We start from the raw sequence: 26,105 nt of genomic DNA on the forward strand, positions 1-26,105 counted from the left end.
TGTTTGTTTAGTTTTTTTTAAACCATAACACAAAACTTGATTTTTTTTCATTTGAGATAGAGACAGTGATAGGCATATGTAGGGTGAAATGTTTTTTATAGTTACATCTGATTGCTGTGCCTAATTAAGTTGCAATAATACAGCTATTACATAATTGATTCTTCATAATAGAAAACATTAGGCCATACTGATTTAGTGAAACAATTCCAAATCAGTGGATCTTTTCTATTTTACACACATTTTGCATTTCTGTAAAAATTTCCCACTATCCCTACCATTTGATTCTCGCTGAAGTAAAATCCAGGTTTACTAAATGTGTTCCACAATTATTTCCATACTGGTTGCTGAAGCAAACAGTTGCCTCTCTAACTGTTCAGCTATTTTATTTCTGATCATTACTACAGTATTCTGGTAGGTGCAGCTCTTAGCTCAAGAAACTTATCTCAGGCATAACAGTTGCTTGGATTCTAGCTGTCCTGATCCATAAAGATCATGATAAAAATACATCATCAGATTCTTTCTATTTCTTGTGTTCAGGATGTTACAGGAGACACAGCCTCTGGCTGGATCCAGCAGCCTCCAGGGTCAGGGGATTCTTTCAGCTTGGGCACTGGAACCCAGCCAGGAGCTCTTGATAGTACAGTGTTTTGGGCAATATATTCACTGCTTTTATAAATTATTTTCAGATGATACTGTGCCAGACTTAACGATGACTATTTCTGTTGCTTTAAATGCCTCTCCTGCAACAAAACAACAAAACAACAAAACAGCACAACAGCTAAGAATTCATTGTCTTTCCCTCTTATCTTACAACCCATCCCTAAAATCTCAGCCTTTATTCATGCTGTTACCAAAGAACATTCTAATGCCATACTGGGGCTGAGGTCAGAGCTCCACAAGTAAGGAATCAAGTCTGGTTGTCCAGAATGTCCAGTCTCAGTCCAAAAATTGCAGCTAAAAGTGACAAAATAATGAGGCATGTGTCCTTTTACACTGTTATTATGATTAAGTGCTCAGGAGTTAAGTATTACTATTTTCCTTTAAAGTTGAAAATAATTCCAGAAATTATTAGCAGAGATTCCTTTTGGCATTTTAAGCAAGCAAACATTAAAACTAAGTCCTGTAAAGGGGTGTGGTGGTCTTTGGGTAACATACCTTGGTTTAATCTCAAGACACTGGATGGTGTAGAACAGCAGATTTAGGGTACTTGTGGAAACAAAGAAGTGGATGGTGAAGAATTTTCATTGTGTAAAGAAATGAAAATTGTCAAACATGAGTAAAGAAAATTACCAAGCTCAGAGTTTTTGAGGACTTTCCAAAATGACATGATGCTTGAAATGTAGATTTAGAAATGCCTTGTAATGAACAGAGAAAGTCCCTTGAATTCAGATGATTAGGCAGTGCTTTGTGTAGTGCTCTCCAAGCTCCTGGTGTCACCCTGTGTTTGTGGAAATTGAGAGTGTACATTCATTTTTAGAGCTCTCCATGTTCTCCGTTTTGCTGCTGAAGTGGGCCTTCCACAAACCAAGAGCATTATGCTAACTGGATTTGAGGTTCTCCACAGTGAAAGTTGCTCATCTCTGCATTTCCATTCCTTTCACACTTGCCATAATACTGTGATTCTCATTCATGTGCTGTCAGAAGGCATCTCAGTGATATCGATTCTCATTCCATGGAGTCCAGTCAGAGGTAACCTACAGTATATTATCAACAAAGAAACTTCCCTGATAAAATCATCAGTCTTCTTTATTAATAACTAATTAGGTTGAAAGATTTATAGTCTCAAGTTTACCTTGCAGGATAATGTCTGGCAAGACTGTGGATACTATCTGTTCAGAGTTATGGGGCAGAACCAGGAGAGTATCTGCCAGAATATGTGGGGTTTTGTAGCATAGCCCATGGGACAGACCATCCAAGGTGCCTTTTTTTTCTGTTCATTTTGCACCACTGGTGCCATTTTACTGTAAGAAAAGAAGCTTGTGGTGCCTGTTTCTGACACCTACTGTTGCCTGGGCTACAAACAGCAAACAAAGAAAGGTTCCCTGAAGTCACACAGCCACCCTGCACTGCACACAGACATTTTGTTGTCCAATTACCTGTTTGATATTGTCTCAAGTAAGGGAGAGTTTGGTTTTATGAAGGCTGCCACAAGTTCATTGGGGTAGGTTCTAAGCACACAATGAGCAGTGAGAAATAAGTTTCCCTGGTTTCTGAACCAAATGAAAATGTTATCTGAATTAACTGCAGCTCCACATAAGGATGTAGAAGGCAAATCCCAAACCCTCTGTGTGGTTCACAAGCAAATCTGAATTCAAATTAATTGCAAACCTCTGGTGCAGCAATTCAATCAATTAGAAGAGAATAGTAGCTCTCTTCACTGATTAGTAAACAGTCATCTTTTCACTCATTGTAAAATGTGTGTTTTCTTGTCATATATATTTAGCGTTTTCAAAAGAGATATCAGAGCAAAAACCCAGTTTCTCTCACTATTCAGTTAACTTTGTTTTAGCTTTGGATCTGTTTAGGTGTTAAGCATATAACTACAAAAATTTGAAAAAGTGCTTACTACAATGCTTACTAATTTTCCCTTACATGTGAAATAAAGAAGGGGAGGTTAATAGGCTGAATCAGTATGATCTGGTTTCACTGTAAGTTTAACCAGTGCGATTTAAATACTTATACTGGTCTTTTATATCTCTGTTTCATTTTTGCCTCATGCTAAATGTCCCATTTCTTTTAAGCTGTGGCTGTATAAGCTCAAATACAGTAACAGGATGAGGTTATAATTATTGGTAGTATTGCCTCATTTTGCTTTGTTATTAGACATTCTCATATCAAAACAGAAGAAATAGGAAATTTTAAATATGTAACTGTTGAGCGTTTCTCTCTCACTTCTTGAATGAGCACTGGCTGGTTTGGTTTGGGTTCACTTTTTTCTTTTTGTTAATCTTTTCCATTCTTAGGTTATGCTGATCATCTTTCTCTTCCTCGACTAATACACAATCTCTGGTAAATTTGTAAATAGGATATAAAGAGGTTAAATTCTGCCTATTTCAAATTAGCAGTCTGGAAAGATTTTAATAAGCTTTTTTCTGCTTTTATCTTAAAAAACCTGAAGTAAACGTGTGGTTTATCCAGCTTCCATCCAGGGTTATGTGTCATGTTGACACCTATCTATAGAAGCCAGAACTAAGTTTTCTAAAGTTTTTCTAATCCTGAATTAACTTTTTAAAGGTTTGATTAAAAAATTCTAAATTTTACTTTCTCTCCCGGTTTACTAGACATGCAGCTGCTTAACTACTAAAACTCTCCCAAATATCTCTAGTTGGAGCTCTAGATGCTCTCTCTCCCCAGGGGTAGGACCTGTTTTTTCTGAGTTGTGAGCAGCTGAAGAATGTGTACTAGCAAAGGGCAGAGCGAAAAAGGGAGTGGGTTCAACAATTTGATTTATTTAAAGAATTAACAAGTGTTCAGGCCTTATTAGAAGAATTTCAGGGAAAATGTTTCAGGGAAATCAGCTTCTAACTAAATTTAAATACTAAATACAATAATATGATATTCAGATTTCCTGCATCAATTCAATGTTTCTAGGAAAGTGATGCTGAAAGATTAAAAAAAAGTTGTTTGGTTTTGATAATAAAAACCATCTGTTTGCTTCTGCTCAAAAGAGGACTTTTTAAAAAGGAATCATCAGTTCTTCCTAGTTTTCTATGCAAAATACAGCCTCAGTGAAATGAAAATGTTTCACAATAATGTCAAAAATTCAGTGAAATTTTCAATGAAAACATGCCTAGTCATTTCAAATCTGTTATTTCATGTCGGTGTCTAAACACTTCATTTCAATGAAATAAAGGATTTTGTTTGTCTGCAGTTACTTGTAAATCCACTTGGACTTTGACATGTTTGCCAATTAAATTCTTATAGTTAATATTATCCATATCACATTATTACAGAAACCAGTGCAGGCATGATAGAAAGCAAGAATTACTAATTTTCAAAACTGTTTTAGCAATTCCTAGAGAAAAATAATTTTAAACTACTGAAATGAAAAGCTGCTATGTTCTTAATAATGTTTTTAATGTTTAATTATAATGAATTTCTCATAAAAGTCTTCCAGATGCAAAAACATGAACTACTGACTCTGTAAGCAGGAATGACTTTGGAAAAACAACATCTAAGGATTGTTCTGTGTTTAAAATTAGCCCACACCTGAAACATAAGCAGAAACACAGTGGCCATGTGTAGCAAGTCACTGTGTATATGAGTATTTGTCAAAAGGCTGCAAAGGTGCACTCAGAAGTCTCCATGTAAAAAATAACAAAACCTCACAAAAACCAGACTCTGAAAATATTTGGACATTTTTGACACCAAAGGAAGACATGTTTAGTCTATGAATGGCATAACTGAGAGGAGTGATATATACACGTTTGGGTCCATGTCTCCAGAAGACCCATTTCTGCAGACTCTCAGCTATAGCACTCAAAAAATTTGACAAACATTTTTCCATGCTAGAGTCAGGTACTCTAAACTAGGTCATATGTTTGCTTTGTAAATCATGTAAAAGTCTCCATGTTTATAGATAAGAAGTTCACAGATTGTTAAATAGTATGAATTAGGTGAGTAGATTATCTGCTACACATACAGAGCCTTCTTCTAGTTGGTTATATAATCCTTTCAGTTGGAAAAAAACTTTAATTCCAACAATTAACCCAGCACTGCTGAGTCCACCACTAAACCATGCCCCTCAGTGTCACATATACATGTCTTTTGAATACTTCAGGGATAGTGACGCAACCGTTTCCCTGAGCATCCTGTTCCAGTTCTTGACTAGCCTTTTGGTGAAGAAATTTTTTCCCAACATTCAATCTAAACCTCGCCAGTGGAATTTGAGGTAATTCCCTCTCATTCTATCACTCATTACTTAGAAGAAACCGACCTCCACCTCACCACAACCTCCTACTCTGCAGGCTAAACAACCCCAGTTCCCTCAGCCACCCCTCCATGAGACTTATGTTCCACACCCTTCTCCTGCTCTGTTTCCCCTTTCTGGACATGCTGCAGCACCTCAATGTCCTTCTTGTAGGGAGGGGCTCAAAACTGAACACAGGATTTGGGGCCTCATCAGTGCTGAGTACGGGGGGGTCAATCACAGCCCTGATCCTGCTGGCCACACTATTGCTGATACAGACCAGGGCCTTCCTGGTCACCTGGGCACTCACATGGTTCGTGTTCAATTGCTGTTGAACAGCACCCCAAGATCCTTTTCCACTGGGCAGTTTCCCAGCCACTCTGCCCCCAGCCTGTAGCACTGCCTGCGGTTGTCATGACAAATGTGCAAGACCTGGCACTTGGCCTTGTTGAACCACATGCCATTGGCTTCAATCCATCGATCCAGCTTTTACAGATCCTGTAGAACCTGCCTATTCTCCAGCAGAACAACACTCCTCAGCCTGGTGTCTTCTGCAAACTGACTGGGGGTGCAGTTAATACTCTCATCCAGATCATTGATAAACATACTAAACAGGCCTGGCCCCAACACTGAGCACTGGGGTCACCACTAGTGACCAGCTACCAACTGGACGTAATTCAATTCACCACCATTCTCTGGGCCCAGTCATCCGAACAGTTTTTTTTAAGCTGTGAAGGGTATTCCCATCCAGGCCATGACCTTCCAGTTTCTCCAGGAGGAACACTGTGGGAAATGGTGTCAAAGGCTTTACTGAAGTCCAGGTGGCCAATATCAACAGCCTTCCCTCATTCTCACCTTGTTATAGAAGAAAGTCACTTAGTCAAGCAGTGATGTAGGTATCCCTGTGGAAGATGTACTTACTGCTGCTAGGAAAAAATGTTCCTAAATCACAGGTCACATCTGCTTAATACAGCATTTAGTTGTGGTGAAACAATTTTCCTAGAATATGTGAACAAATTCCTTATAGAGTCAATAGACAGAGGTATGCACAGAGGGAGATCCTGTCTGTTCAAGATAAGACGTCTAAGTTCATTCCAGAGACATCTCTCTCTGCTTCTGTGGCTGGATAAGGAAACAGTGTGCTTCATTTAGAAGAATTACTTCACTAGGCATTGAAAATGTATAAACAAGTTAGATAATTTACTGCATCAACTGCAATTTCTACCCTGTTGTAACAGAGACTTGAATTCTGTAGGCACAGAGCCCACATAAGGGGAAATTAATTTCGGCAATAAGTAATTAATGATGTCTCAGGAGTCATCAATAACCTTTAAATGCTATATGTTACACACAGATTGCAACCTTCTCATCACTGTTCTAGTTAAACTATTAATGAACTAAGATCAGCGACTTTTTATTTCAAACACTTGATGGAAGTAATTAACTCAAAGACGAAACTTTCTGTTAATGAAGTACAGTGGAAATCTCTCATTTCAATTGCTTTTCTGCATCTTCATTAAAAGAAATGTTGCTGGGATATCTGCCTCAAACAGGAAAAACCAGTAGTGCAAACCGCTAACCAGCAGTGCACAACCCTTCTGTTGAGACTGGCAGCGGCAGAAGTTGGTTTGAAGGAGTCCCTGCTGATGCGCCTACAAGCTTCCCTACAAACCTGGGATAGATTGAGGACCATGGCGCAAAGTGTTCTCTGCTTCTGTCCAAAATCTAACTAATCCATTCCCGTGCTAGGTTTAACTGGCTTAAAATAAGAGTGACTGAAGCACATTTGAACATGCTGACACTGAAGCTTCTACATGCTGTTGCAGTGACATTTTTTCCATTGTCTGGCTCTCTTCATTGAGTGTTTATTGAACAATAAGACAGCCAAAGCAAACTTGTTTTAGACCTGTCTCCTCATTCTTTTAATCTATCTTCTCTTTGTTCCACCAGATGTCCGCAGAGGAATCTTCACTTCCTTCCGTACCCCTTCCTTCATTTAGTGTAAACCTTAGCTATCAAGATAAAATAGCAAAAGGTGTCTTCATCCATTGCCTCCATCAATATGTGCACCCATTGTCAAACAAAAGATTTATGAGAAAAACAGATGCTTCTTAGATGAACTCACTCTTGTGCCTCCAAAGAGATCAGATCTATATATATTATTCAGTTGAGCAGAGAATATTAATTTCTAAACTTTCCAGATCCAGGAACTAAAGTAGAAAAATTAGGAGAAATGCTCAATATGACAGTGGTTTGACAAAGGGAAACTTGCATTTTGAAAGTTATATAGGGTTTAATTTTGAGTGCTGGCATTTCAACTTCTAGGGTATTTTTCAAAGAGGAAGGAAAATGTTTACACAAAACTATCAACAAGTCCTCCTTGCAGAGATACTTGGCTTTCTTCTATAAATAATAGGATGATAGTCTTCAGGGTTGGTTAATGAGATCCTATTTTACAGAAATAAGATATTTTAAGAAAAGATTTCAAAAAATTGAAAACTCTTTTGTTATGGAGAAAATAGTCTCACATGTTGGTGAGCACTTGCAGACTAGAAAGGACTTGATAAGGAAGGATTTTGCAGAATGTTTCAGAGAACAGTGAAAAGTCAAGGTGAATACATATGAATAGGAGAAGAAAGAAATCCAAAGGTGAACATCACCTGCTATGTTATTATGTTATTACATCAAATCATGGCTTTTATTCTTTGAGTGTATTTCATTCCTTAGTAGTATTGGATAAATGTGAGGGTCTTTAACATCTGTGGGAGAGGAAGACCAATGAAGATCTTCAGAAAGTAGAAATTACTGACGGTCCACAGAGTACAACATGCCTATGCTCTGTTTGTCAAGTACAAAATCTGGCTTGTAGGTTTTTCAGGTGGATAGAGAGGACATATTTTACTCTGCTTGCTGAGCATAAATGACAATAATGTTTAATTATCAGGGTAATGCAGTTGTTTAAATTAGAGGTTGTTCTAAATAGCCATCCTTAAGGGCTTTATTAGCAGCTTATTAGCAGCAGCTCACAAAAATACATGACTTGGTTACATGGCATTTGACATTAAGACAAGCTGAAAGTGTAACATCATGTAAAACAGTTTGAAACATTATTAATAAAATTAGTTCACGTGTTTGTTTCTGCCTTCTTAATAGCACACAGAAAGAAACTAGAAATAGCCATTCCTGTAGTGTGCTTGTGCTGTGAGTTTCTGACTCATTCCACATAACCTCAGGTTTTTAACTACAGTACCTGTGTCAGCAGCCCAGCCTTGGGTTCCTTCATCATTGATGGGAAGAGACAGACATTTCCAGGCAACTCAGGTCATCTGAGAACAAAATAATTTTTGTCACTACCTATCTTGCTTGCAATTATTTTAGAGGTGACAAAGGACAACTAGATGTGTTATACAGGCTAAAAAGAATTACATATAATTTCTGGAAGATAACTAACAGTGACTATTTTTTTAAGTCCTGATATTCTGTTTCTTTGAGACCCAAAAAAGCCTTTAAGATGAAATGGTGAATCTGTTTACAGGAGTCACTTCTAGTGCATTGTATGATCTAAGGGTCTGCCTGGAGAAGTAAGCGTGATGCAAAGGTGCATTTCAGAGTTTTGTTCTAAGGGAAAAATCCTCAATTTTACATAAAGATGCTGAAGATCAGATGGAAAGTTTTGCAAGAGAGAACTGTAAGAGCTATGACAGCCTGCAAGATTGCACTTGTGTTAAGACACTTCTTCATCATTATTTCCAAAGCTGAAACCTCTAGTGAATTTATTCAAAATCAGTCAAAATGCTGAAATAAAGGATAAAGCTTTGATATACAGTGAAAAAATACTTTCTTTCAATGCATGTGGCCTTATTCTCAATAAAAATATGTTGGTCAAATCACATTAAAAGTAAGTAGCATAATAACACTTAAATAAGGAGAAATAATCATTTTCATAGTAAATTAAGGTTATATCTTCCTAACCTGGCTATGAAAAAAAAAAAAAACCTTGTTCTGTACTAAACCTTGACAAAAGTAGCCTGGCAAGAGGAGCACTTTTTCTTTTCAGACTGATCATTCCAGGTATGATCTGCAAATTACAGTGCACAAATGATGGTCAAACAAGACCTTATCAATACTTAAGGCTACATTGGTTTGAGATTGTCCTGCTTTTCTGGTGCAACTTTCAGCCAGGTCTGACAAGTAAGCACCACACAACTGCTTGCTCACTCTCCCCCAGTGGCATGGGGGTGAGAATCAGAAGATTAAATTTAAGAAAACTCATGGGTTAAGATAAAGGCAGTTTAATAAATAAAGCAGAAGCCACTCAGGCGTGCAAAGCAAAAGAAGGAGCTCACTCCCCACTGAGGTCACTTCTAGACTGGGTTTTCTGTGATCTGATGACAGGAGCTGAGGGGACATACGCACTGTAGCCGGTGTGCTGGGAAGTCTCTGTCATCGAATGTACAGAGGATGACACATACTTGCCTTTCTTCTCCTGTGGTGTTAAGGAATCTGGCAACCTTAGTCTTTCTCATATGTGTTTGCCAGTATATAACCTGGCATCTCTGCTGAAAGCATAAAAAAAAGCCCTAAATAGATTTTAAGGGTTCAGAAACAGTATTTTTGTTCTTACTAATATTGCAGCAGTACTCCAGGGATATTTAACTTCCCAAATAGCTCAATGAGTTTGAAGTAATCAAGCAATATGAATTTTCAGGTGCCTGAGGAAGGAAAAGGGTGGATCACTATAAAATTATTTATTACATCAGAAGATAGAATGACCAAGTGTTTGGTTTGCAGATATTCTTTTCACAGGAAAAAAACACAGATACTTATATCAGAAAAAAAAGTAGTGAAATCATCCACATAATTAATCAGTGAACTATTTAGCAAATTTATACTATTCTTCATAGACTAGCTTTTCAACAGATGTGCTTATTCACTTCAAAACATTTAGGTGAAGATTATTATCCTATAATTTTTAAAAAGAAAATTAAGGAAAAGTTCCCTTCCTTACTACTTTCCTTCCTTTACAAATGCAGTCAATGTAAATTGACCCATCGTAACACTGCCAATATAAGTATTCTGCCAATAAAAACATAAATATTATTCTCTTAGGCTTGAGTCCTTTGGCTTCTATCCTCCCTCAGTTTTCATGGAAAAGCTGGGGTTTATAACAAGCTTAGCAACTCAGTACTTCAGAGAAAGAAAGACATTTTCCCCAAGCAGTAGTGATAATACATCTGCCACCAAGTCCTTTTTTTCTAAAGAGGAGGTGAGGTTTTACCATTGTGAGCTGTCAAGGTTGGAGAATTATGGGGTTTGTGTATCAGATCCCTTGTTGGAGTTTCTAAAATTCCCCAGATTAAAACACTGGTGTTGGATTATCTTTGAAGTTCTAGAATGAACCAGTAAAGGAGCTTGCAGTTAAATCTTAGAGAATGCTGCAGCTGTTTCCCCGCCCAATTACAATATAATTTAGCTTACTATATAGTTTAGTTATGAAGTATGGAGTTTTTTGGCTGCCATTCCTCTCAGCCTCTCACTGAAGCATTTGTATGCTGAAGTGCTGAGGAAATCACCTTTTTTTTTTTTTTTTGTGCTGATAGAGGCTGGATTTGGGAGAGTTATGGATTCTGTCAGGGTTGGTACCAACTGGCACAGAGTGGGCAGCAGTAAGTAATAAAGAGACACTGGAGTCTCACCACCACAACCTCAGCAAGTAGGTATTTTGGGTGTAAATTTAAAAGGGTTGTGTGGTACAGAAGATGTTTTGCATCCTGACTACAGTGTTTGATTATATTAGTAAGACACCTTTACAGATGCAGGCTGGATTTTGTGGAGAAAAAGATGACTGATGATAGCATTAGCTCAGGATGTTCCTAGCTCAGGAATGGTCTCTGTGGACCACAGCAGAAGTCTTCAACCCAGCTGATTTTGTTAAATCCTGTATGTTATATATAGGATGATAAAGGTACACATGTGATCTAAATTTAAATTGGATGTCACTGAGGAGCTAAAGGGGTTTTTTATGTTTACTGGGGCTTTTTCCTCTCTGTACTCACTTATGTTTTACTGTACAATAAGTTTCTTTATTCTTAATTTTAATGTATCGCTGGCTCTCAAATTTTCAGTTTAAAGAATGAAGCTTTCATGTATATGATTGGGAAACATCACAGAAGAGAGAAAAAAAAAGCAAAAGAAAATATTTCTTCAGAGTACTAGTATCTTTCACAAAGATTAAAGAATGGCTCTTTCTTAGAAATATACCCTTTATGACTTGCTGGAGCAGAGGCCAGGGCATGTGACGTACAGGCAGTGACAACAGCCTATGAAGTATATTTCTCTGACAGTGAACAAATTGCCTTTGATTTGTCAAGGAAGAATGCAGCCTCAGACCTTCAGGGACTGAAAAAACTTTTGTTTATATCCTTCCACATATTCTTCTTCCACCTCTAGCTTTTAACAAACGGCCATTTTCTTCCAAACTTTAAAAGAAAATATATTCCTTTACCTGGTAGTACAAGCCAATGTATTATGCCCTATCTCCACAAGAGAATGCTATGGAATCTGGCCAAACAGAAACATCCCCTAAGTTATCTAGTTACTAGAAGCATGCAATGAGTTTTAGAAATACCAGTCTAACAGGAAATGTATAATGTAAAAATCAATAAAATATTGAGCAAAGAACTGGACTTTGAAAGGTTGTCTGTAATGCTAAATGCAAGCAGACCATAGCCTGGTGGGATGACTGAGTGGTGCTAAGGGATTTGTATTCAGGCTTCAAAAAGTTGCAGATTTGCCTTGCACAGACCTGTCTGGAGAAATAAAAAATGGAGCCAGACAAGAGATAATAGGTGGTGGGGATGAGTGGGGTCAAATGCTCAGTCTCAGACACTTGATTTTTTCAGTGTAGATGAGGCCTGAACATCCTTAAAAGTGACACTTATGTAATTCTCAATTAAAATTGGCTCTTTATTGATTCCTTCCTCACTCTGGTTCTTCACTGTGAAAGAAACAGGCAGTGTTCAAACATCTTTACAATAACAGTGAGAGTAACTCCAGGTTTTTTAAGATACCAAACTCTAATGTTTTGCCACAAATTACAGAGCTTCATAAGAGGAAAGAACTATCCAAGGCTGTACTCATTTATCCAGGCTGGCAGATGCTAGATACAGATTTTCATTAATGGCTGTAGTAGGTATCTTCCCATTACATGAAAGCACAGCATTTCATAGGTCTGTTCCCAAAAGAAGGTAATTTTCTTCAACCACAACCTATTGTTAGGTGTAAAAGAGCTTTTGTAAAGCAAGACTTTGAAGCAAGCATTTATACTCCCCTGAAATAGTTTCTAAAATTAATATTTTGTGTTTAAACTGCAGAAGCTACACATGGATGCACTTGACTGATAAAACTCATGCATCTGTTAGAGACTCACATGCATTTCTCCTGAAAATGGTCTCAGAATAATGCTCATTGAGCATCCTTGCCAAAGACTTTTTATTTCAGTTTAGTCTTTGTGAAGGAACTGGGTGATTAATCTGATTTCTCAGCTCTCAACATTCTTAGATAAAAACACAGCCAAGTTAAACAAGAGGAACCTAAAGATAAAAAGCATTAAAGTATTTGAAGAGAAAGAAAAGCAGATTAAGTGACTATATACATTCTGTTCCTAAGTATTTGTGAAACTGCAAAGCCAGATCTGCCCATTAATAGAGATCTTTCAACAGAAAAATACTCTGTTTATTTCTTTATCTAGCTTGAATGCTTTTGAAATCAGTCTGTGTTATTATTTTTTCCTGTCTCCCTCTAATTTTGTATTCAGTCAGCCTTCAAATGAGTGTTATGCTTTCCAGGAACTGGATTCCCAATGATTTTGAGGAACTTTGGCCTCTTCAGTTCCACGCAAGCTTCACATCATACAGAGTCACTTCTAAAGAAACTGGGAAACCTTGGAGTTCAAATCTCTTATCTCTTGGCTAGAACAGTATAAGCATGGAATCAAGAACAGTTATGCTTAATATCCATTTTTCACATGAGGATTCAGGATGGCACCTCATAAAGCTAAGCTAACAGAGTAAAATAAAATCTAAATTTGCGTGGCGCTAATGGGAGGTGATTACCATTGTTTTTACAGAAAATATTTAATAGTGCAGCAAAATATCACTGATCCAAGGTTTCTCTTCACAGAAACAGTCAAAGAGCCTGAAAATGAAGAAAAGAAGGCATTGAAATTTTTGTGTTCAGGTTTCTTTCAAATAAGTCAATACCCTGCTCCAATCTGAAAGGACAGTAAACAAAGGAAAGTGGAACTAAGAATGACACCTACCTTGTTTTGGCCCCTGCAACAAGCTGAGCAAATGAGGAATAGGGCAGTCTCCAGTGATGCCAATAAAATTCTCACATGAGTAGGCAATTCCCAGAGGAAGACTCTAGCTGTTCTGGTTGTTTTCCTACCCATCCTTCACTCAAAACTTTTCTTAGCTAATTTTTCTCCAATTAAACTCTCACTGTGTTCTGTGCTTTAGTTGCTTTCAACATGAGCAGCTCCCTCATGAATTTTGAAAGGTTGGTGTCTTAGTTTGCAACTTTTCCTTCTGGCAATATGGCAGCTACAGATGTAGACAAAGTGGTAGAATGTTCTGTATGTGAGGGAACTCACTAATCTTGTAGTGGAACTGTAACTATCTTGGATCCTAACCCCTTCTGGCTGACCAGCTAAGGCTTGGAGGCCTTACCAATACAGGACACAAAACTAACTTGAATGTAAGAAAAGTGGAGTCATAGAATGATTTGGACTGGAAACAAGATTTAACTGCTAATTGCTCACTGGTCCAGAGGTGTGAGTTTTTTTTTCTTTTTACATTCCCTGTGTTGGTATATGAAGTTTTTTAGAATACATATTGATTTTGGTCTTGTAGAATGAACTTGAACTTCTGAATTTATAAACAAAATGTGTTTATAGTCTCAGTTTATTCAGTGTTAGAATGAATACTGAGAGAATGATCAGCCACTATTTCTATTCTCTTGAGAAGTAGTGTACTTTTTAGAAACTATTGGTACAGAAGGGAAACTTGGTGTCAGAGGTGGATGAAGAATGCCTTGGGAGTAATAGGATTGAAATGATAAAGACTTAATCAAATATGTGCCCAGTCATATTTATCTTCTTTCTTACTGGTGTCCCCAGGTGTTTTCTGCAAAGTTACTCCCTAGACCATGAACTCTAGCTTGCACTGTTGCACAGGGTTATTCTGTCTCAAATGTAAGACTTTACTAAGAAATATTGGTTTTATTATTTGCTTGCTATGCATGGAAATACACCAGCTAGGTGTGCAAGAACAGAGATTCAGTATAACAGAAGTAAGTTCATATTTTATTTTCTCTTCAGAAACTTACAGGGCTTCTGTAATTGTTTTTCCCTACAAAAAAAATGTCTTGAATTATGGTGGTTCTAACACTTTCCCAGTGTGGGAGCTAGAAGTATTATACCAACATCATAATTTTGAAGTTTGAAGCTATTTTACACAATCATCCCAAAGCCCAATAACAGATTCATTTTCCTTTACCACTGGGAAGTCTAACAAAGCTATTCATGCGCAGCTGGTTCCTAACAACTGCATTCTAGTTTTAGTTGCCATTGCCTTTTCTAAGCAATTAATCAGAATCACTGCAATTATAGATAAGTCTTGGCTTATTTAATAGATTTTTAATAGGGTTTTTCTGTACTGATTCGTTTTACTGAGAAGTAGTCATGAATCAAAGTAAGAGCTTCTGCCTGTGTTGATGTAGCAAATGAGAAATTTTAAATGCTCAAAGCTGCAATGTCATTAATCCTTTTAAGAAAGCATTTCAGTTTTTACTTTTCTATTTTACTTTTGTTTCCTTCCTCCTCATATTTGAAGTTACAAAATAGAAAAATTAAAATAAAAACCCCTGGAATTGTATTCTGTTCTTGGTGAGAGGAATCTAAACTCTGGATTTTATGATGAAGACATCTGTGCTGTGAATTTGCTCTGCTACAGGGATCTGATGTGACTCAGGTTGCCCTGATCATATACAAGGTGGTGTCATCTGGTGCTCTGATCCCGAGTGTCCTGGTTTTGGCTGGGATAGATTTAATGTTCATCTTAGCAGCCAGTACAGAGCTGTGTTTTGGGTTTAGTATGACCATAATGTTGATGACACTCTGATGTTTTGGTTGTTGCTGAGCAGTGCTCACCCTAAGCCAAGGACATCTCAGTGTCCCATGCTCTGCCATTGGCCAGGTGCACGAGAGGCTGGGAGGGAGCATGGCCAGGACAGGTGACCCAAACTGGCCAAAAAGACATTCCATACCTTAGAATGTCATGCCCAGTATATAAACTGGGGGAGGCTGCTTAGGTGGGGCCAATCTGTGCTCTGGGATGGGCTGGGCAGCACTCAGCTGTGGGTGGGCAACCACATTGTGCATCACCTGTCTTTCTTGGGTTTTATTCCCCCGTCTCTTTTTCTTTATCATTATTATTGTTTTTGTTTTTTATATTAATTTAGTTCAATTGTTCAACTGTTCTTATTTCAACCCATGTTTTTTACTTTTTTCCAATTTTCTCCCCCACCCCACTGAGAGGAATTGGGTGGTGAGTGAGCAGCTGTGTGGTATTTTGTTACCAGCCAGGGGTTAAACCATGACACGGAGTGAGCTCACTGGTCCTCTTAAGGACACAGCTGCAGATAGAGCTGAGTAAAAGTTGACCAGTTGTTTGCATCCAGCAGGAATCATGGTTATTGAGATGGTCTGCTCCAGCTGGCACAACATTTAGATGGGATGGACCTGAGAATAGGATTTGTTGCAGGAATCAGGGTTTCTGGGCTGAGGCAGAAAACACGCAGTATAACTATACCCAAAGGAATCCAGAACATGGTCTCTAGCTTTTGGAAAGGAAAATGTAGAGCTGATCTAGTCAATAACATTAAAGCATTTAAATTGCAATTAAATGTTGTTTGTCTTAATGAAGCAGTCCTCACAGAGTAAGCACTGAAATTCTCAATTACAGCCTTTGGGGGAAGATATAGAAAAGAATATGCAGTGACATCTCTAAAGGGAGAAACAATCTACCAAATTTAGGAGTCCTTTTAGGGAGGTTGAGACTTGAATCTGTCATTAGTGCCAATGCTTTTCACAAGCAATAGATAGAAAATACTGATGTGAATTTGAAGTTAAACTAAATAGAAGAGTTAACTTTTCATTAAATATCTGTGAAAATTTTTAAAATATTAAAAGTAAAGTATTCTAGAGAAAGAAAAAGCAATTGAGCTTGAGTCTTGTCAAATGGGATCACAATCATTGGGAGGTGTGTGTGACAAAGCAGCAAACCCCAGAGCAAACCTTTCCTACCAGTGTGTCTGTAATGGCACTGCAGCACAGCACAACAGAGAATCTGGCTATGGCTTCAAAAAAATATTAATAAGAAAGTTTGTGATAAATGTTTTCAGCTGTTTCTTCCTCAAAAAAAGTCATTAATGTCATTCATCTTTTAGAGAATGCTATCAGACATAGTTCTTTGGGCTACAGCATAACTCCCTTGGTTATGTCAGAAAGGAAACAAATTTTCTTTGACAGCTTTCATTTCTAGATGACAAATTACATCCTGTTTTATAAAACATACTCAACCACCTATTGATGTCAGAATGAGAATTGAATTTGGACCTCAGATTTTGTTAGACTGCTTTTATAAATGTAAAAATAAGCACCCTGTTATAAGTGGAAGTTTTTTATATTTTTTTGTATTTCATAATACAATGAAATAAATACTTGTAGGTAACATTGTAGTACAGTAAAGAGCTAACAACATATTCTGATGATACATTATTTATAAAATTATTATTTCTTTAAAGACCATATAGAGTTAATAGATTCAGTTTTGTTACTTCTTCATAATTTCATTTACTGAGAGATGTATTTAAAAAAAAACAGATTTAATCAGAAGTGAAAATTAAATTCTGTATTCTGTAAATGCTTGGATAACACTAGAATCAGGCTGTGTTATTATTTATACCAGATTATTTTTGTTGGTGCTGTGAATTTCTGTTTTTCAGTGGTCTCAGGGAAGAGCCAATTCCTAGCATGACAACTGAGAGAGTGAATACCAGAACATTTTCATATGGGCAGACTCTGTGAAGGAGCTAAAGATGTGAAATCGGGAATAATCATGTAGCAAAATCCCTTGTGTAATTACAAACTGCTGGAAGCCATCATAATGTGAAAATATAAACTTGCTGATTGCTAATTATGTGGAGACAATATCAAAGTCAAATGACATAATACTGACAGTACAAAAGATACTCAAGAATAGTAAAAGAATACCTCCAATCTCTCCAATTAAGGAAGAAAATTATACTACAGTGAAAATATTTTGCATAGGCAATGCAGAACTGGCAAATTAATGTCACCGAGTATTTCTATTTCTGCCAGTCACAAAATACTTGTGCAAAATAGTTTTTAATTTTTTTATCTCCAAGTTCATCAGGGAACTTCCATGTCTATTTAGCATTTATATGTGATCATCTTATATGTAATGCCATCCATTTATATGGGAATTGTTCTATGCTGGAGCATGTCTTTCTTCCATCCCCTTTTACTCGTCCTTTCTGATAGAAAAGTTTCTAATAGTTATAGTATAAATTTGAATTGACCAGAGAATTTTTTCATTAAGACCTTTTCCTTATTTTTTTAATGTAGTGAAGGGCTTTTCAGTGGATAAATTAAGAGTATAATAAGAATTTGGAATCGGTAATAAAATACATTAATCACAGATTAAATTGTTTGATCTATTTAACTGTTACCTGTGAGTAATGTCTCTGAGACAGGCTACATGGGCAGCATTTCCACTGTGAGTCCCAGGAAGGTTTTCCTGCCTGCAATCCCTGTATGCTCTCAAGTATTTACTTATGAAGCATGAAAACAGCGCCTTCCTCTCATTTCCTCTGGTCCTCCACAAGGACCAGAAGGGAGAAACTCACCTTTCCTGTGCAGATGAAGAACAAGACTGTAGGGCTCACCACTGAGCACACTTCTCTTCCATCAGAGTATAACTTTTCCCTGTTAAAACCTTTCCTTCATTTTTTAGCTAATGTAATAAATGTAGGTATAACTACTGACCGTATTTCACAGCATATGAAGACAATCTCTTGACCACAAAAATGAAATCTGTGAGAATTAGTTTGGACATTTTTAATAATGTCATACAGTTCATTGATAAATTAAACTTTAAAAGAAACTTCAGCAAGAGACTTAGGATAATTTTCCAAATGTCCAAAAAATACTTTGGAATGGTTCATAGTTAATATTATACGGCAAATGAGGCTCAGAACCAAAAAGAAGAGTCTTCAGTGAAGAGCCAGATATTTTTGTTGTTTCAGGACATTACTAACCAACCTTGCCAATGTGTTGTTAAAACACACCAGCATGAATATTTAGACCTTTCAGAAATGCATTATATCATCTGTAGATAAACAAACTGTGTTGTGTTTTCTTTTATAAACCTCTGCCTGTGGCACTAGAACTGCTTCCAAATGCAATACGGCTCTTTAAATGCAGACATAATATTTTTTATGCTTGCTCCATACCATACCATTAGTTGTTTCTTATGTATTTTGTGTCAAGCAAGTAATTGAAAGCACATTACCAAGGCTGCTTCCTCTGACTCCAGCCATACCAAATGCATGGTCTGTGCAAGCTTTCTTCTGTATTTAGAGGAGCCAACCAGTGCTAGAATTCTCTTGTCATATTTTCAAGAAAAGTTATTGCTGATTTCTTATGAAAATATTACTTAAAAAATCATCTCTTCAGTGTCTGGGATTTGAAAATTTTCTGCACTTACTAAAAAAATTCCTGTGCCTCAGAACACCATCCTTGACACATTGTACCTTAACCACACATTCCCAAGACTATAAAATCTAATATGGGTATTAGAAGACAAGGCATTTTTTTAAAACCTGGTCAGAAATGCTTTCTCTATTAACACTGACATTATGTGTTAATATGCAATTAACACTTGCATATTAATCTGTTTAAAGATTAGAACTAAGCAATGCAGCACCCACCCCATTGTGGAGCATTCTCCAAATGGTGCATTCAGCAAGGATCTCCTCATGGCATGAGGTAACTCTGCATCAGTTCTGTTCTGCCCAGCCCCAGGGCAGCCCAGTATTTGGACATTGGAAAAACTCCTGCCTTTTAGTTAAATTTCTCTACATTGCAAACAGGAAAATTAATTCCTTTTTAGATGTGCTTGGCAAGGAGTAGGTCCCCTATATCTGTCACCAGGCTTTGGTAGCTACTGGCAGCTGTTTCTTCACATAGCTCCCAACACTGTGAGGGTGGCCAAGGGTGTTTAGAAAAGGGGCACAGGCAAAACCTAGGCACTGATTAGTTTAGGTGAGGAGCTTTGTAATTTCTTTCATAATATCTTCCCATTCTTTAGTAATAGGAAGATGATATGAAGATGAGGAAGCAAACATGGACCTGGCATTCTATGGGGCAAAAAGAGAAAAATATTTTATTGAGGAATGACTCACACTTTTTCACTAGTCAAGCAAAGCACCTATCTGTATCTACTCAAGCTAATTAAGTTTTAAAAATGTTTTAGAGAAAATAAACTTGGCAAAAGCATAACTTTGAAACCATCTGCTCTGACCACATACACTATTATTCCAGACATTTTTACCTTGAAAGAAACAACCTGAAACCTTGAGAATGCATTTTTCTAAAGGAGGAGTACATTCTGTTGCTCTTCTTTAGGGCTATTTTCAAGATCCTTACAGTAGAAATAAATTTTCTTATCTTTCACAACAATCAGAGGCAGCTTCACTGCTGGTGCCTGGTAGGCAAATTTGTCTCTGCTAAAGACTCTGACATTTCATTAATGTACACCAGGTTTGAATATGGCTGAAGTAATCAATTCTGACAAGATCCAGACATATATAGGAAAATACATGCTGACTCTCATCTCATTCCAATCTAAAGAGCATTTTTTACTAGTAGTAATCCCAGTGATTTTACAAACAATTTGAGGAGTTACCTGTTTTTCATCCCCAAAGGAACTTGGTTCCTCTGGTTATAAGTATTATCAAGATAATGTAAGATCCCAAAATAGGTGCATTTGATTCGAGTTCAAATCTGAAATTATTTAGTGAAAAAATACAATTTCGTAATAAGAGAAAAAAGTTTCTGCATAGCATTACAAACTATTCAGCCAACGGTTTAATCCACTGTATGTATGTAATACACACGTATGTGTGTTGAGTGTATTGGGTTTGTATGGCAAGATTTTGATAGCTGGGCTGCTTAAGTGAGATGCTTCCAGAAGATTCCCCCCTTTCTCCTATGTTCAGTGCCAGATACTCCAAGATGGACATGCTTCTGGCCAAAGTTGAGCCCATCACTGGTCATAGTAGTGCCTCTGGGGTAGCAGATCTAAGAAGAGGAAAGAAGTTAGTGCACAGGAACAATTTCAGACAGGGTACAAGAGAGTGAGAATGTGTGAGCAACACAACTCTGCACCCAGGTCAATGGAGAAGGAAGGGGAGGAGGTGTTCCAGGCACCAGAGCAGAGACTCCTCTGCAGTTGGTGAGGAAGACCATGGTATGGCAGTCTGTCCATGGAGGTCCATGGTGGAGCAGAGATCCACCTGCACCCCTGGGTAACTCCACACTGGAACATGTGGATGCATGAAGGAGACTGTGACCCACTGGGAACCCTGCACTGGACCAAGCTCCTGGCAGGACCTGTGGTCCTGTGGAGAGAGGAATCCAAGCTGGAGCAGGTTTGCTGGCAGGACTTATGACTCCATGGAGAACCCATGGAGCAGTCTGCTCCTGAGGAGCTGCACCCCATGGAAGGGATCCAAGCTGCAGCAGCTCATGAAGAACTGCAGCCCATGGGAAGGAGTCATGTTGTAGAAAGTTGTGGAGAACTGTCTCACGTGGGAGGAACCCCGCAGTGCAGTAGGGGAAGAGTGCGAGAAGTCCTACCCCTGAGGAGAAAGGAGTGGCAGAGACTACATGAGGAACTGACCACAGCCCCCATACCCATCTCCCTGCACCATGTGGGGGTAGAGATAGAGAATTCAGGAGTAAAGATGAGCCTAGAAAAAAGGAAGGGGTGAGAGAAAGCTGGTTTTAATATTTGATTTTATTTCTGATTTTTCTGCTCTGGTTTGATGGGTAATAAATTAATTGCCCCAAGTTGAGTCTATTTTTGCTCATGATGGTAATTGGTAAATGATCTCTCCCTGTCCTTATCTTGACCCGCAAGGCTTTACTTTTATCTTCTCTTTTTTCCCTCCCCCACTGAGGAGTGGAGTGGTAGGGCAGGTTTGCTGGGCACCAGGCATCCAACCAGCATCAAACCACCAGAGTAACAGGAGGAAAATGCTTATTTTCTTTCCTTTTTTTTTTTTAATGCAGCTCTGGCCCTCTTTGATACATATCTTGCTTCTGTTCTATGCCTTTTATATCAACTCTTGTGTGCTGCTACTCTGTCACCCTTATAAAAGAAAACAATGGGGAAGTAGGGACTAGTGATCGAAGAAAAGTATGACAAAAAACCTTGATATATACTTCTTTGAAAAGCTATCTGAAAAATACTAAATATTTACTTGTTTTGGTGTGTTTTGGTGAAATTCAGTTTTAAGGATCATATTCCAAAACATAAAATCTCATAATGGTAACAAAAAGTATCGCACAGGATAGGTGTGTATCCTGCCAAGGGTTAGTGACACACTGGGGAATGCTAGTGCTTAGTTCACATTGTGTAAACATTTTGTAATGCATCTGTAAGTTTTGTCAGTGTTAAAGCATGTAAACCTGATTTTTAGAGAATAAGCAGGGAACATAATGAGAACAGTTTGTTCATGGCTGTGGAATCTGGTTTCATTGTTTGCAGACCTCAGTTGTGCTCCTTGGTTTCTACCTCATGTTCTGTGAATTCTCCACAAATGTTGCTGATTAAATAAGAAGTATCTGTGAGCTTGCTTTTCAGTTTCAAGTCAGGTTTTGAAGTCCATGTGTTTAGCTATCTGTTGTCTCCTTGTGTACTCAACCAACACAGAAGGGAAGCTTTATTGTGAAAAGTAAATGTTTCTGTGCACTAACTATACTTTTGGCATTGAAGGAAAGGCAGGCTGACCCAGCCCTGTCTTACTGGTACAATCAGTATGAGTGAGATTGCACAGGCTGTGGATTTATTTTAATGTTTTTAATCTCTATCTACTAAAGATACATAGAATAAAAAACTTCACAGAGATAGCAAGAAACTAACTCTCTTCCTTTCTTCTCTCTGTAGTTTGTTGCTCAGCCCAACTGCCAGCAGCTGCTCGCATCCCGCTGGTACGACGAGTTCCCTGGATGGCGGAGGCGACACTGGGCAGTGAAGATGTTGACATGTGTTGTGATAGGACTCCTTTTCCCAGTCTTCTCTGTGTGCTACCTGATAGCTCCCAAAAGCCCATTGGGGCTGTTCATCAGAAAGCCATTTATCAAATTTATCTGCCATACAGCATCATACTTGACTTTTCTGTTCCTGCTGCTGCTTGCCTCTCAGCACATCGACAGGTCAGACCTCAGCATGCAGGGACCCCCTCCAACCATCGTCGAGTGGATGATTTTACCGTGGGTCCTGGGTAAATGTATTACTAAAGAAAATACAGTGAAAAGTATTTTGAGCACTGTGGTTTTGCCAGGCGTTCCTGAGGCAGGATACAGCAGAGTTCTGTCATGAATTATTAACCTACCAAAGCAGGCAGATGGTCCAGCTCCTCCAGTGCTTAGCAAGAGTAGTTGACAGTGTAGACAAACAGTAGAGTTTGAAAATCCAGAGTCATAGATTACAGTGAGAAGAAACAAAAGATATTAAGGATTCCTTCCTATGATTATGCAGTAGCCTGAAAAATTATTTTTTTTCTCTCCAGACCAGAAATTGTCCTGGTTCTTGTGTCTGTTTTTTTAATGTGCTAATCTACTTTTAAAAAGAATGCTTTTACTACAAGAAAGATTTTTCATGTAGGGAATTGAGGCATAATTTAATTTCTGTAGTGTTATTACTAACCTTAGTCACCTATAGTATGCTTCTAAGTGACAGATGCACCTATTGCAAATAGTGCTGATCAGCATTTTCAAGTGAGTATTTTCATTAAAATACGCGCACAGAATATTTTTTCAGTGCAAGAATTTGTCACTCAACTCAAACCAAATGTCCTATGCCAGAAAGAATGCAAAAATTCTGTAGCATTTTTAAAATAGGAAAAAAAAAACTTACCTCTCTATCCTTATAGTTTACAATAAATATTTGGGCTGGGATTATTGAAAGCCTGCTTTGTGTGGGCCTTGTCATCCTTAAGTAATCCTTCCTGTGATCCTAGTATTATCTAGGTGCTCCCTAACTTTGCCTGCCTTCTAGGTGGTAATTTCTCTCAGTGTGCTGTGGTCTCTCCCCTTTTTCTTATTTTTAGAATCAACACAAGTTGGACCAGGTCAGGGCAAATATATTTGTCTAAAATAAAATTATAGAAGGAAGGACTCAGAAGTCTTGACTGCAAGAATTTAGGTTTGGTATATTCATTAAAATTGTCATCACATAAACAGGTACCTGCACAAAAATTTCTGAAACTTTGGTGGGATTTTGATACCATTACTTCCCCCAGAGCTTCTCATTAAGATACTGTGTATCTTCCATTTTTCCCAAACATGTGGGTTTCTTTAGAGCAACATAACTGTCAAGGCTTTTGGCCCCATTGATCCTATATCATTTACTATACATTGTTGAATTTGTAATACACTAGCTGGTTGTGCCCATTATTCTGGAGAACAACAATTCAATGGCTTTTTCTCTGCATGTACCTTGAAAGAGCACTGTGGGAAGCACAAGGCAGGTGTACATCTGCTTTTTATTTCTAAAACAAGCATGCAGGACTGAAAAGCCTGTCTATGCTTATTTGTCGTCACTTGTCAGAAGTCCTGCCTTCCACGAGTGAGCTGCTTTTTGGGATTTCCCCCATGGTAGCACAGCAGTGCTCACCACCAGCCTTCTCTGTGAGGTGTGTTTTCCTGGGCTGGGAAAATATTTTTAATACATTAAAAAACAGCCAAAATCTAAGATTATTGCAAAGAAATTATTCAGTCTGGGAGGTTGTCTAGATTGATACTTCTTACAGACAAGTCAGACTAAGTTCTGTAAGCAAGATTCACATTAAAATATTAAAAGAAAATTTCCTCCAGTTAATTTTCCCAGTATTTTACCATCAATAAATGAGAAACTAATATAAAACCTATTATCTTTACACATTGGCTCCTTAGAAATAAATGCTACAATGCTGAGGAGGAGCAGGAGGCTCTTCTGTGCTGTGCCATGCCCAGAGGAGATATTAGTACCTTAGTACCTTTTCTCTCTGGCTTTCCAAAGTAGCAGGTGGTCAGTATCTACTCAGCTTTCACAGTATCCTGAGGCTAAAGGATAAGAAGAACAAATGCACAGCTGACACACAGACCTTGACATGCCAAAGTGGATTTTGTCATTAACCTGTCTTTTAATAGAGATGAAAGAAAGAGCACAATTTGAGAAGGGCAAGAGCTAGTTTCTGTCGTAAAGGCAATTCAAAAATTTTAGTGACCAGCTCCTCTCCAAAAAACACTCAGTGGGAAGAGGAAGAACCTCTAATGCCCTCAACCTCTGACATAGTTGTTTACTTAGGAAGACGTTTAAGTAACTCAGCATCTCAAAGAACTTGTTTGAAGAAGCCATTAACCCTGAGAATTATGGTGTTTAAGATAACTATCACTTCTAAAAGCAACATTAATATTTTCAGCATAGACTCATATGGCTGGATTATGCCTGTGCTGAACAAACACTTCATCTGCAAGCAGTACAGATCAAGTCAAGGGAGCCACTTCCATAAACAAAAGTTCATGAGCACGGATGAAGATCAGTGTCTCGACACCATTGGTTAAATAGCTTGTAGTCAGTCTAGACTGTGCTGTTCAGAAAAGCCATACCTTCCAAAATCTCTTGCATCCAAAATAATGCATTTTGCACACTGATCTCTAGTATTTCCTAACTAGCAGTTTCCTGTTCCAGTTTCACATTTTCTGTGTCCAGCTTTCAGCTTTTAGTTGCTGTAATGCCTTAGCCCAGCCAAATAATGAGGCTTCAGATTCACCCATCGTAATTTAAGGCAATTCATTTGGCACCTGATTTCCCCGTACCACTGAAGGAGACACACATCTCCACAGGACGTTCCAGCTCACAGCATGTGATAAACGTCTATTTCAGCTTTTTTGTTTGTATATTTAGGTCTTTTTCATGTTGTGTTTTTCTGTTTGGTTGCTTTTTGTTGAGGGGGTTGTTTTTGTTCATTTTGTTTTGATGGATTTTTGTTTGGTTGGTTTTTTCAGTGGTGGTGGTTGTTTTTCTAAAGGAATGAATCGCAGCCAAACCCTGCTATGTTCCTATTCACATACATAAAAACTGTAGTCTAGTCATCTTTTAATAAACTTAGTTTTTTTCTTAAGTTCCTATCAATAAGCTAAGGTTTGTTTCCAGGCTGCAATTTAGTTTGTTTTCTAATCTCTTCAAACCATAAAATTATGCAGTAACCTTAAAAAGAGTAAATGAAGCACTCTTCAGGGGAGACTATAGCTGAGGTACATACAGGTACTTTAGCATTTTCTGGATGTAAACAAAAAAAATTATTATTTAAGTAAAAACTAGTGTGGCTCTAGGGTTATAGCTCTTCTCTGGGACCTGCAGCAGCAACTGTATGTCAAAACTATCAATATTTTACACAATAGAACTGTTTTGGTTTTTCTTAGTTCAGATAGCTCTGGTTGTAGCTTGCATTTTAATTCAATCTCTCTTAATATTCAGAGAGGAAGAAGAGCTCACTGTTGCAGGTTTGTCGTCAACATGTAATCCAGGACACAAATATTTCATGCAGCTTAAAAAGTTCAAGACTGTCCATAGTAACCTGAGCTCTCTAGTGAGCAAATAGTAATTAGCATTTGCCAACTACTATGTAATAGAAGGCTAAATGTGCATAATTAGCACATAATTAAAAGTGTCACTAGAGTAGGAAGCTCAGAGGGAAAACTTGTGTTGGGCTACATTTCCATGGAGACTATCGACTTTACATTTTAAAAGTCTCTTGAGGAAACTTCTGCATTAATTTTGTC

At 37.9% G+C, this 26,105-nt stretch overlaps 1 protein-coding gene across 2 annotated transcripts in view; it reads left to right on the forward strand.

Annotated features, from left to right (window-relative positions):
* TRPC4 (transient receptor potential cation channel subfamily C member 4) overlaps positions 1 to 26,105 on the forward strand; it is a 132,057-nt gene that overhangs the window by 72,905 nt on the left and 33,047 nt on the right. The window contains exon 4 of one of the 2 annotated variants that reach the window (XM_036385845.2): positions 22,225 to 22,561. In XM_036385845.2, the coding sequence (XP_036241738.1) occupies positions 22,225 to 22,561 (337 nt within the window). Of the gene's footprint in view, positions 1 to 22,224; positions 22,562 to 26,105 lie in introns of those variants that run through there. The other variant, XM_036385854.2, reaches the window with a different exon arrangement.

The sequence above is a fragment of the Molothrus ater genome, chromosome 2, assembly GCF_012460135.2.
Source record: "Molothrus ater isolate BHLD 08-10-18 breed brown headed cowbird chromosome 2, BPBGC_Mater_1.1, whole genome shotgun sequence".
NCBI classification, from domain to species: Eukaryota; Metazoa; Chordata; class Aves; order Passeriformes; family Icteridae; genus Molothrus; species Molothrus ater.